The sequence below is a fragment of the Balaenoptera ricei genome, chromosome 8, assembly GCF_028023285.1.
Source record: "Balaenoptera ricei isolate mBalRic1 chromosome 8, mBalRic1.hap2, whole genome shotgun sequence".
Taxonomy (NCBI): Eukaryota; Metazoa; Chordata; class Mammalia; order Artiodactyla; family Balaenopteridae; genus Balaenoptera; species Balaenoptera ricei.
Window position 1 is genome coordinate 67,002,705 of NC_082646.1, and position 12,969 is coordinate 67,015,673.

General features: G+C 43.8%; 1 protein-coding gene across 1 annotated transcript; it reads left to right on the forward strand.

The window, feature by feature from the left end:
* Positions 1–2,388: 2,388 nt before the first annotated feature.
* On the forward strand, positions 2,389–2,723 carry LOC132369849 (small ribosomal subunit protein eS27-like). The gene has a single exon (XM_059929543.1). It carries the CDS (start codon positions 2,404–2,406, stop codon positions 2,656–2,658), a length of 255 nt encoding a protein of 84 aa, XP_059785526.1. The 5' UTR covers positions 2,389–2,403; the 3' UTR covers positions 2,659–2,723.
* The last annotated feature ends 10,246 nt before the right edge of the window (positions 2,724–12,969 follow it).

A 12,969-nucleotide genomic window follows, 5' to 3' on the forward strand; every position in this document is an offset into this window, starting at 1 on the left:
CAGAACTCTTTTCATCTTTCAAAACTGAAACTCTAAGGGCATGTACATTTTTAACACATTATTAAGTGCATGACTTATTTCATCTACTAAACTATGAGCTTTATAAGTGTGTGATCAACATCTCATTAATTTCTACACCCAGTGCCTACTACAGTAGTTTAACAAGTAGATGCATAACAGATGTTTGTTGAGTGAATTAGAGAACCAAGCAATCAAGAGTTATAATTTTCACAATTATAGTGAGATAAAATTTCCTCATTACACAGATAAGGTATTCTAACTCAGTTCTGGTAACCTTACCTATTTGGAACATAGCCTATAAGCCAAAAATGGACAGTCATGACCTCTGAACAGACAAAATAGCTGACCAAAACAAAGAAAAAAAAATCAATGCTCTAAAGCAAATGTACTTTAGGACATCCCTTCTGAACTTTTATTTGGAGTCTACTTACTATTTTAACATTTTTATTATAAAATATGGCATATTTGGTGTCAAAATCAGGAGATTACAAAAAAATATACAAAATAGGCATTTTGAAAAATCACCCTTTGCTGCAGATAGAGAGATGCACTAGTCAGACTCCCCCTCAAGAAAGAACTTACTGCCCAGCTGCAGGGAGTGTGATAGCCTTCAGCTGCTAACCTCTTGGTCATCCTTACCTTTCCAGCCAAGGTCACTCTCTTCTCAGAGTGGCTCCAACCAATGATTGTGGAAGGTGGTGGTACAAAGGCCTAGCTGTTTCCACCGATCACAGGACACCTCCAATAAGGCAACCTTTGCTCCAGAGCTCCCTGTTGGGCGGCAGAGATTTTGTACCACATCTAACCACTCCATCTACCCAATCCTGCTTCCTCCCCTTTCTTTTCGTATGTGTAACTTCTCAACAAACTTTTTTCACTTTGAACTTCAACTTAGCATTTGCTTCCTACAGAACCTGTTACGGAAAGCTTGGCCTCTCTGTACACCGGTGCCGGATCAAATCTTGGAGACAGAGTTTTGGGTGAAGTAGAAAAGGATAGCTTTATTGCTTTCCCAAGCAAAGGGGGATACAGTGGGCTCCTGCCTCGGAAAAACTGTGTGTCCCAACCCGGGAGGACTTGATGAGGGGTTTTATAACAGTGGTTCAAAGGTGGGGTCTCTGACAAGATTAGGGTGTGAGCAGGGCTTGCTTACTCTCATCTCAGGTGGTCAGTCTCCTAATTGTTTTTTTTTGTTTTTTGTTTTTTAATTTATTTTTATATTTAGTTTTGGCTGTGTGGGTCTTCGTTTCTGTGCGAGGGCTTTCTAGAGTTGTGGCAAGCGGGGGCCACTCTTCATCTCGGTGCGCGGGCCCCTCACTATCGCGGCCTCTGTTGTTGCGGAGCACAGGCTCCAGACGCGCAGGCTCAGTAGTTGTGGCTCACTGGCCTAGTTGCTCCACGGCATGTGGGATCTTCCCAGACCAGGGCTCGAACCCGTGTCCCCTGCATTGGCAGGCAGACCCTCAACCACTGCGCTACCAGGGAAGCCCCAGTCTCCTAATCTTGATGAGCCTCTCTGGTCCCTTTAATCTTGCCTCAGGTGGTTTCTTGGCTGCGCTCCCCTGATTAGCAAATGTTCGAATCCGCCCTTTCGAACTCAGGGAAGGTCACGGAGGCTGAAATCTTGCCTACAAGAAGCGGGGGACAAAAGGTCTCCATGCCCAGGAGCCCCACAGGGTCTCACTAAGTTTCAGACCCAACAGGCACACTCTTAACTCTATAATCCTGGGGACTTCCCTGGTGGTCCAGTGGTTACGAATCCACCTTCCAATGCAAGGGACGTGGGTTTCGATACCTGGTCTGGGAACTAAGATCCCACATGCCGCAGGGCAACTAAGCCCAACTACTGAGCCTGCGTGCCACAACTAAAGAGAAGCCCGCTCGCCGCAATGAAAAGATCCCGTGTGCCACAACTAAGACCCAAAGCAGCGAAAAATAAATAAATAAATAAATTCTGTAATTAAAACAAAAACAAAGCAAAACTCTGTAATCCTAATTCCCAGAGATAAATACCATAAACATTCTTCCAGTCTGTTTACTATGAATATATATGCTTTTGCATTTTATTTTCACTCATTTAAAATTAGCATTTTACTATGAAATTAAATAATTCTCAAAAATGTGATTTAAAAAATCATCATATGAATGCACCATGATCTTTTTAAATTATTGTATTATGTTAGACATTTATATTGTTGCCAGTTTTTAAATAAATAATCCTGCAAAGACTATTGTATATAAATCTCTGCCCATATCTGTATTTATCACCTTAGGATATACAAATAGAAATGAAATTACTGGGACGAGTTTGTATGCTTTTATTTTTACCACATTAAAAATGAATGAAGACCTTTCTGACCGTGATGACCTCCCCACGAGAACATGCCTCTTGCAAAGTATCTCCTTCATCCCTCTCCAGAAGAGGAGAAGAGGAAACACAAGAAGAAGCGCCTGGTGCAGAGCCCCAGTTCCTATTTCATGGATGTGAAATGCCCACGATGCTATAAAATCACCACCGTCTTTAGCCATGCACAAACAGTAGTTTTGTGTGTTGGCTGCTCTACTGTCCTCTGCCAGCTTACAGGAGGAAAAGCAAGGCTTACAGAAGGATGCTCCCTCAGACGGAGGCAGCACTAAAAGCCCCTGGAATCAAGATGAATGGGAAACCATCCCAATAAACACATTTTGGATTAAAAACAAAAAAAAAAAGAATGAAGTTTAAAAATATTTCACTGGAAATATTCCTTGACACATTGAAAAATATTTCAATACTTCAATACCACTAGACAACGTATAGTGAAAAACAGTAGTCTTCTGCCTCACTCCTCTTCACAGCCCAAAGACAACCATTTTCCACTTTTCATGTTGCTTCAGGTATTTACCTCCATATATTAAAAAAAAAAAGTGTTTATGCTGTTATTTCCTGATGTATCTGCGTTAAACATGCTCTATTGCCTTCCTGTTGTGGTAGATGAGGATGTAGCACTCTTACAAATACACCGCACACCCAACTCCACTACTTCCCCATCCTCCCAGAGTAGTTAAATCATAATTTTAACTTACATTAATAATCAATGTTTACATTATGATCAATATGTATAATTTTCAGAGTCAAAAAGTGAACTATGACTCCTTTCTTGTAAAACTCTAGTGAATAAGAAAGCCCATTTTGCTTCATCTGTACCAATGCAATGACTTTAAAAAAAAGTTGCCTTTTCTTTTTTTAAAATATTTTATTGATTGATTGATTTGATTTTTTATTTTTGGCTGCATCTGTTCTTAGTTGCGGCACGTGGGATCTTTGTTGCAGCATGTGGGATCTTTCATTGCAGCGTGTGGGCTTCTCTCTAGTGGTGCACAGCCTTCTCTCTAGTTGTGGCCTGCAGGTTTTCTCTCTCTAGTTGTGATGCGCAGGCTCCAGAGCGCATGGGCTCTGTAGTTTGTGGCACGCAGGCTCTCTACTTGAGGCGGGCGGGCTCAGTAGTTGTGGCACCTGGGCTAATTTGCCCTGTGGCATGTGGGATTCTTAGTTTCCCGAGCAGGGATCGAACCCACGTCCCCTGCATTGGAAGGCAGATTTGTTTACCCCTGGACCACCAGGGAAGTCCCCTGTTTCCTTTTCTGATACTAAAAGTAAAACATGTTCATGATGGAAATTTTAATTCAGAAACATCAAAAGAAAGAACTTAAGATCAACTGTAATCGCAGTCCCTGTGTAAACTGCTCCTCTTGCCACCTCTTTGCTCCCTTGTCTTCTCTCCAGGTACCCAATCAATGCTACCTGGGCTATCTGCAAAGTGTCACGGAGGTGTCCTAGAACGCGGAGGTCCCTTGGAGCATCCACTCTCTCTGCTACTGCCATCTCAAGTCTGTCTCTGCCAACTTGCAGATCTGCGCTGCCCTTCTCTCTCTGGTCAGTAGGCAAATGCCTGTCCCTTTCTCATGCAAAGCTCTTTTCATTGGGGATCTCACAGCTGAGTTCCTAACAATTCAGTTCTTTCAGCCAGCCATCCAGAAGGGTACCTGGGCTCCTGGTGAGTCGGCTGTTTCCGTTTTAGTACACAGCCTTCTCCTTCCTAGGACTGAGTGGGGAGCAGGTTCAAATACAGCTTTATAAAATCTTCATAAACACCCTTCTCTAACATTCAGGCCCTGTGGCTGATTCTACCCTCTATGGGAACTCCTTCCTCAGTAGGGGATTTTTCCCTTAAGGAATCCATTATTACTTCCCACAGCCTGTGTTTCATCAGGTGATGTTCATTTTAAAACTCAAATTTTACTTTCCATAGTACTTCTGGACCCAAGAAAATCAAGGGAAGGGACTAGGTGTTTCAAGCATTCTGTCACAACAGTGCAGAGCCCAACTTGACGTCCGGGTTCTACACCAACCAGGACACTGATATATATATTATCTATCACAGCGCTGGCAAACTCCACCGAGCCACTGCCCTTACCACACACCCCCCCATATGTTACTTCCTCCGTGAAACCTTTTCTCATCCCCCTCTACTCACTCAGTTGCTTCCTTTCTTGTTCGCACTTAGATGAGAGCACTTATTACTTAGTATACACGCCCTCCCAGCTCTGAGAGGGCTGGAATCTATGAGCCACAGTGTAGGATGAAGAGTAAGCATAAATATTTACAGGAGGGATGAGGGTTCGGGTGAGCCAGGCTACACTCTAGTGCTTAAATACCAGGAAAGGGACTTTCTATGCAAACCAAAAAACAACAGGGAGGTGTTCCATTTTCTTGAAGCAGGGCAATCTGCTTGAAAAACGTAGTGTGCCTTAAAAATGTGCCAGGTCATTGTGTGAGAGTCGGATGGGAATGTGGCAAAACGAGTTAGGAAGTCACCCGCGGTGACCCTGCACTGAGATGTTAAGAAGTGCAAGATGGTTGCGGTGGCATGGAGAGAGAGAACTACATCCAAAAGGTAATTTCTAAAGAAATAATAACAAAAAGTCAGATTTGCTGAGTTCCCGCTATTTACTAGGCTTGGCCAACACCACCAAGGTGGGTATGGACTCATCCCCATTTCGCCCATGTTTAAAATGAGATTTGGCCAGATTGAGCGACTCTCTAGGGGTCGCACACCCGGCAAGCAAGCGGCAATGTTGAGCTTCCAATGCAGGTCGTGGGGCTGCCGAGGCCTCCGCTGCCTCAACCCCAGTCACCCACTCTCTGCACTGCACGGTGAGGGCCGTTCTCCCGACCTGAGGCCTCAGCTCCTCAATTCACTGAGAAGAGCCTTGCAGAGGGCACTGGAGTTCAGGGATGCTTTATCCAGCTGCCAAGCCCTGTCGGGACCTTAGAGCCCAGCGACTGCGGGCGGAAGAAGGCGCGTGGCGGCGACGGCGGCGGCTGCAGGAGCGGAGCGGACCCCGAGGCGGAAGCGGCTTAGTCACGGCGGGGCCGGAACGCGGTCAGCGCGGAGAGCGCCGGCCGCCGGCGGCTCTGCATTGTGAGCCGTGACGCTCGGCGGCCGCACGTGCGGGGCAGTGGGGAGCCACCACTGACCGGAAGGGCTGAGTCAGCGCAGTCCATGCCCGCGGAGGCCCGTGTGGAGGGCGGACGCGCGGCTGCAGCGGCCCCGCGCCTTCGCCTCCCGCGCGCCGCGTCCGGGCAGCGGGCGCCGAGGGCTGCGCCTGCGGATCCCAGGCCATCCCGGCACCACCGCCCAGAAGAGATCAGGCGCAGGTTTTCCAATATCCCGCCCCGGGACTGGAATCTGAGACCGAAATTTGACATCTTGAAGTCGCCCCAAGCAACAGATGCTCTATGCAGGTTTCAGTGGAAGCTCCTGACCTGTGAAAGGAGACAGACTGTGTGTCTCAAAGACTGAGTGGATTTTGAAGATCAAAGGGACTTGCACAGGACCAGAATTGGTTTGCCTGACTCAGTTCCCAAATTTAGTAAATAATAATGAAAACAAAACTCACATTTTTTTTTTCAATGCAAGAGCAAAACTTCCAGAATTCCAAGAGAAAATAAACCTTGGTTTCTGAGACAAAGTTTCAACAAGATGGGAGTGTGGCAGAGGGAACTTTCTAGAGATCCCTGATAAACGTGATCCCAAGGTGTTTCTCCTATTTCTCCCCACTTCTACAATAGTGAGGCCAGAACCCATTTTAGTAAAATAATGCTTTATCGTTTTTGCTCAAATTTATTTTTTAGTTAAAAATGATACTATAGGAATTGCTGGGGGGTGGGGGATGGGAAATGACACCTAATTACAGTCCCTAAACCAGAAAGCACAATTACTTTTTATTTATTTATTTATTTATTTTTGGCTGCATTGGGTCTTCGTTGCTGCATGAGGGCTTTCTCTAGTTGTGGTGAGCAGGGGCTACTCTTCATTGTGGTGCACGGGCTTCTCATTTTGGTGGCTTCTCTTGTGGAGCACAGGCTCTAGGTGCGCCAATGTAGGGGACATGGGTTTGAGCCCTGCTCCAGGATTGCCACGGAGCAACTAAGCCCGTGCGCCACAACTACCGAGGCTGCGCTCTAGAGCCCGTGAGCCACAACTACAGAGCCCACATGCCACAACTCTTGAAGCCCGCAGGCCTAGAGCCCATGCTCCGCAACAAGAGAAGCCACCGCAATGAGAAGCCTGCGCACCACGACAAAGAGTAGCCCCCACTCACCGCAACTAGAGAAAGCCTGCGCCCAGCAACGAAGACCCAACACAGCCAAAAATAAATTAAAAATAAATAAATTTATTTTTTAAAAAAAAAGCTGTTACTTTTCATCTTAGGCTCTTCTGCACTACTTTGTCACCATGCACATATATTACTTACTTTTTCATTGTTGTTTTGTTTTGGATGTGTAGCCTGAATGCTTGCTTTTGAGTCAATCTGTTAGATGGTTCTTCAAACTGAAAGTTAATGGAGTCCCGGATGTGGTTCTGGTGTAACATACACTAGAATTTTGCTTTTCCATTTTTCTATCTTAGGCACTGTTTTCAACTGCTGCTATTCATTCATCCATTCAACATATATTCGTTAAGTGGCTATTATGTGCCAGGCACTATGCTTGGTAATGAAGACATTCCTCAAACAGGCAACCAAAGTTTGAAACACATTGTGTGCCAGCTACATAGAATGGATTTTTTGTTAAAGACTTTTGTGATTGTTGGTCCTTGCGCTTGTTGCTAGTGAATCTTGAAATGATCTGACAGAATGTAGCTTTCTTTGCAATAGAGCTGTACTTAGAACATTCTATTTCAGACTTCAGAATCCTGCACATATGAAATAGAGATAGGACTAACTTTGGGCCCTGTGGTAAGGGAATCTCTTCCACCAACGCTGCTTTTCTGGAGCTCTGCCCAAAGCTAATGTTATACCAAAGGCCCCATGGGCACTTTGCTGGAGAAGTTCTTTGATTCAAATCAATTCAATTCAAAATCATGTATTCAGTACCCACTACTTACAAGCACTGGGGTAGGAGTGGGAGATGAGCCAAATATGAAAACAACCCAGACCTTGAAGCTTATTATCTTTTAGGGTCTTAAATCTTCCTGAAGATTATTCTGATCCTGGTACTTCTCTTTTAAAAATCTTGAATGGATCTCTTTTGCTTTCGAAAAGTTTTTTATTCATCTCAAAAAACACTAAATCTAACTGAGTACTGGACACTATGCTAGGGTTTGACGACACCATTTCAAAAAATTACCATTACTGGTTCCAATATTGTTGATGGCGTCTGAGTCACCAACATAACACACTTATATCGGTCTGAATTGTAGCCAGAACTTGTATAATTTTGTGCTTTTGTATTGTTGCAAGCATCCGACTACTGCTTTATGACTTCTAGTGTAGCTGTCCATGAGCAACTGCATATTAAAATACAGATTATTTTATTGTAAATCACTTTCCTTTTTTTAAAATAATTTATTTTAGTTATTTTTATTTGTGGCTGTGTTGTGTCCCCATTGCTGTGCGTGGGCTTTCTCTAGTTGTGGCAAGCGGGGGCCACTCTTCCTTGCAGTGCGCGGGCTTCTCACTGCGGTGGCTTCTCTTGTTGCGGAGCACGGGCTCCAGGCGCGCGGGCTTAGTAGTTGTGGTGCATGGGCTTAGTTGCTCCGTGGTATGTGGGATCTTCCCAGACGAGGGCTCGAAGCCGTGTCCCCTGCATTAGCAGATGGATTCTCAACCACTGCGCCACCAAGGAAGCCCCCTCACTTTCCTTTTATTTCTTCCTTGTATTATAGTTAAAGCACTATATTGATTCTCTAAAAATATGTGTGTTTAGACTATAGTATCTATAGACCTCATTTAAGAATAGCATAGAGGACATTACAAAAAGAGGTCTGATAAGGTTGAGAACAACTGGCCTAGTCAAATAAATCTAAATGACTCATCCTGGCACTTATGGCCATCATTGTCTTGTCTCAGGTTTATTTCTCTTTGCTATACCTAGGATCAGGCCAAGTTGCTTCACTTGATATTCCCAGTTTTGGAGCAGTGCCTTCTATTCCCACTGCTCTGAGGTCACCTTGTCCTATGCCACTGGGCTCTGTCAACTTTGCCACATCTAATTGACCAGTCTATTCATAGTCTGTCCAACTGCCCAAGAGAGATGTTCAATAGGAATGATAATAATTAACCAGATCAATCAAATTTTCTCTTGCAAAGATTGAATTTGAGACCCAGACAGGCAATTAGTTAATGGCAGGGTCGAAGATGAAAGACACACAGAGAAAAGGCTGTAACCAGAAGTTATGACACAGCAGAATGCAGGAGTAGACAGACGTCTTGAGTACGCAGAAGCAAAATGAGAAGTTGTAGGAGCAGGAGCAACGGATGCAGAAAGAGCGTCCCTACACAGTGGCTCACCCTTAGAAAGGGGTCCACACAAAATACCTGTTCCCTTGAGCTGCCTGGGATCTAGTGTAACCTTCTAGTTCCCAGATGGAATTTAATCCCCCACAAGGCCTCAGTCCTACATGATTGAGATTCCTGTCTTCTTTATTTTCCCACATAGCCTTGGAGGAAATCTTTATCTCTTAAGGTAATATGATCTTTGCAACCAAAGACCCTAACTACCAGCTTCTCCAAATCATGCTCTCCCATTTCTGTGCCTCTGACATTTCCTCTGTTTACAATGTTCTGCCCCATGGTCTCATTATTGCATGACTCAGTGTTATGTATCCAGAGTCCAGCTCAGACAGCATCTCCTCCATCCTGTTATCTTAGCTGCAAGTAATGGCTTCCTCTCTCCTTGGAGCTCCCATTTCTACTTCTTTTAAGAATATTTCTCACTCCCAACTCTGTTATAGAAAAACATCACCTCTATTAGATGAGTACCTTGAAGTAAATACAATGACCATTTCATCTCTGTTACCTTCATAGCAGAGCTAAACATAAAGCCATGCATAGAATAGGTGTTTAATTATTTACTTCTCCTTCTATTGATACGTTGCCTATCTTCTCCCCATTTCTCAGTCTTAGTTCATTCATGGTGTCAGTTATCTTTAAGAACATGGCATTGAACCAGAACTGGTTTGCACGTAGTAGAATTTCAATATATGTTTGCTGAATGCAAGATCCAGCTTTTACTCGATATCTAGGTCAGCATGATATCCTATGCACTGGGCATCACAAAGATATACCCAAATATTTATTTATATATATATTTATTTATTTATTTATTTTTAAAAATAAATTTATTTATTTTTGGCTGTGTTGGGTCTTCGTTGCTGTGCGCGGGCTTTCTCTAGTTGCTGCGAGCGCGGCTGCTCTTCGTTGCGGTGCGTGGGCTTCTCATTGCGGTGGCTTCTCTTGTTGCGGAGCACGGGCTCTAGGTGCGCAGGCTTCAGCAGTTGTGGCTCGTGGGCTCTAGAGCGCAGGCTCAGTAGTTGCGGTGCACGGGCTTAGTTGCTTTGCGGCATGTGGGATCTTCCTGCATCAGGGCTTGAACCCGTGTCCCCTGCCTTGGCAGATGGATTCTTAACCACTGCGCCACCAGGGAAGTCCCAAATATTTAAAATTAAATATTTTCAGTAGCAAACATGCTTCTACTGCATTATGGTATCTTCTAATGGCATTACCACCCTCCAAGTCACTTAGGTTAAAAACCTTAAGTCATCCAAACAAACCAAAACCAAACCCAAACAACAGCGACAACAAAACCAAGCTAAATTTGACCCATGGGCCACGGTTTTCCAACACCTGGTCTAGAACGCTAGAAACATGTGGCAACTCTCCTTTTGGAGCTTGCAAGAGACACCATACAGTGGTTTTACCTACCATGGATACCTCTGGCATATCACATCTACCGAGTCATATGACCCAAGTGGCAGGACAGCTTGCTCTGTTGCTTAGACTTGCTACAGAGCATACAGTTGCTTGGACCTCTGTAGCAGGTCCCTCTCTTGCTCTTAGTCTCACTCAAAAGTAGGAGCTTTCCTGGATAATAAGTGGATAAAGCAGTATTCCCAAAGTGGCATATGCTGCTCTCATAACTGAAAGAGGTCCACCAAGCATAGATTCTTTTGCTTGCTTTCCTAGTGCAAGGTGAAACAACTTGTCCTTTAACTTTTAAGGGATGCTACAAACCATTGGATCCCTAAACACTTCACCAACATGGTAGTGTCTTAAATTTTCATGAGTTTACATGGCCTACATATGTATTAAGAGGGCTTTGGGGGGTATTTATCACTCCTGCTCACCAGATCCAGTTAGTATGATGTTCTGACTACTGTGATGTTCTGTAGAATGTTAAGAGATCCAGGTCACTGCAGACTATACAGTGACAGAGCAGGAGAGCTAAATAAAATAGCCTTGGGGCAAGACAGTAAATGGGTACTGATGTCTTTTCCGCTAAAGACAAAATGGTTTTGGTCCTTACTTTCTACAGAGCCATAACCACTTACTAACTGCTAGAAGCTGTATTGATGTGTTGATAGATAGTTCCTTGCATTCAAGCTTCTAAAGAGCCACCCCCAGCAGGATATTAGGACCAGCTCCAAGTGTGCTCTTGCCAGAATGCTAAATCTGTCTTGGGCGAGTGCCTCCATGTCAATAAATTCTCACCTATTTAGTCTAATATTCCACTCCCTTGCTCTAGCTCTCTCAAGATACACTCCTTTGGTTTTTGTTGGGACGTATTAGCCAAGTCCTATAATTCTTTTGGTGTGTAATTTGTTTTCTCTTGGAGCAGGAAGGATATTTCCCCTCCTGGACTATCCTGAGACCTAAACCTTGCTATCAGTATTATGAGCCTGGAGCAATGAGGGGTGTCCTTAAAAAGGACAAGAGTCATCTTAGAATCCAGGGGTTCAAAATTCTCATGCTTAGTCTTCTAAGTGTCTTTATCCCAGACTTAGGGCCCCACTTCTTCCTATCAGGGACTGACTTTGACTTAAGAGATTTGTTGAGGCTTTGAAGCAATGCTACCCTTCTGATGAGAACGTAGGCCCGATCTTCAGCACAAACTGCTCTGTTATTTCAGGTGTTGAGAGTCTTCTGAAATGCCGTCACAGAGGAGGCCCTCTTGCTTTCACAGCTTAGTTAAAGTTGTTGATTTGCTGACAGGAGTTTGTCCTTTTCCTTTTTTCTTCAAGTCTTACAGTGTTAATAAAAAGTGAGCTCCCTCCACAATCCTCTTAATAATCATTGCCCCATACTCTTCAAGTGCCACAGCCACTGTATAGATAGCCAACACGCCCCTTTCACCTGCACCTCATCCCAATCAACTACAGGTGAGATTCTTAGTAAATGTGAAGCCGGGCAGGTCAGAGGTATCATTAAACCACTTATCAACAGCAATGAAGTCCTCAGTAGGTGGTGCAGTTCCTTCCTAAAGTTCTGCTTTCTAAGACCATTTTACTCAACACGATTCTTAGCCTGGGTTGCCTTGAGGCAGAGCCTAAGACAAAGGCTTACCTGATTATTTCAGAGCATGATCCCAGAGGGCAAAAGTAAGGGACAACATGGGTTAAAACAAGGAAAGAGGAAGAAGCCAATATAAATGGGGCTATGTAGTTAGCTACTGTTCTGGACAACCATGTGCTAGATCCCGTGAGATTGTCTGAGGAGTTATTTGAAAGGTATCTCAGGACTATCCATCTAAGGGAAGAAAGGGAGAAACATTTATTTGTCCATTCCTGTTCTCATTGTTTATGGTTGCCTCAAAAAGCTTAAACCTCTCTGGGCATTTCTGGGTTACGATGTGGAAATACCTAAGCAGGTGCCCACAGGATCCCAAGAAGTGTAATCAGAGAAGTCCTTGGACAGAAAGTGAGAGGTAAATTACATGCCTGAAATGAGGCACTATCAAGTTGCACCTGTGTGAAGGTGGTCGAAACTGCATGGAATTGGTCATGATAGCTATAGCTAAGAGGATTTGAAGTGATGCATAAGAGGTATAGGAAAGACTCATGAACTTTACTTCCTGAAGCACTGCTCTTTAGCAACACTTAGATCCTAATCATCTCTCACCTCGACTACTGCAACTCACTTTTGTCAGATTTATCTGCTCTAAGTCTCACTCCTTCCAAGTCAACTCATATTATTACCAGAATGATCTTTCTATAATACAGGTAATTCTCTGGTTCAAATAATAAAGCATGATGATGACAATGATGATGATCCCCCCAAAAATAATAATAATAATGATAACTCTCATGTCCTAAATGTTTACTACATGCTAGGTACTGTGCTTAGAGATTTATGTGCGTATTCTCACTTCTCACAACTCACTGAAATAAATATTATTTACATTTTTATAATGAGAAACTGAGTCTCATTGAGATTAAATAACTTGCCCAAGGTCATATACCTGCCATGTGGTATGGTTCAGATTCAAATCCAAGGCTTTTTGATTCAAATCTGAGATTTTTAACCACTCTACAGTACTGTCTTAAAAATCATTTTTACCTGTAGCGCGAAGTCTAACATAATACTTTTACATTTTGGCGCCAGCTGACCTTTCTGAATTCATCTCTC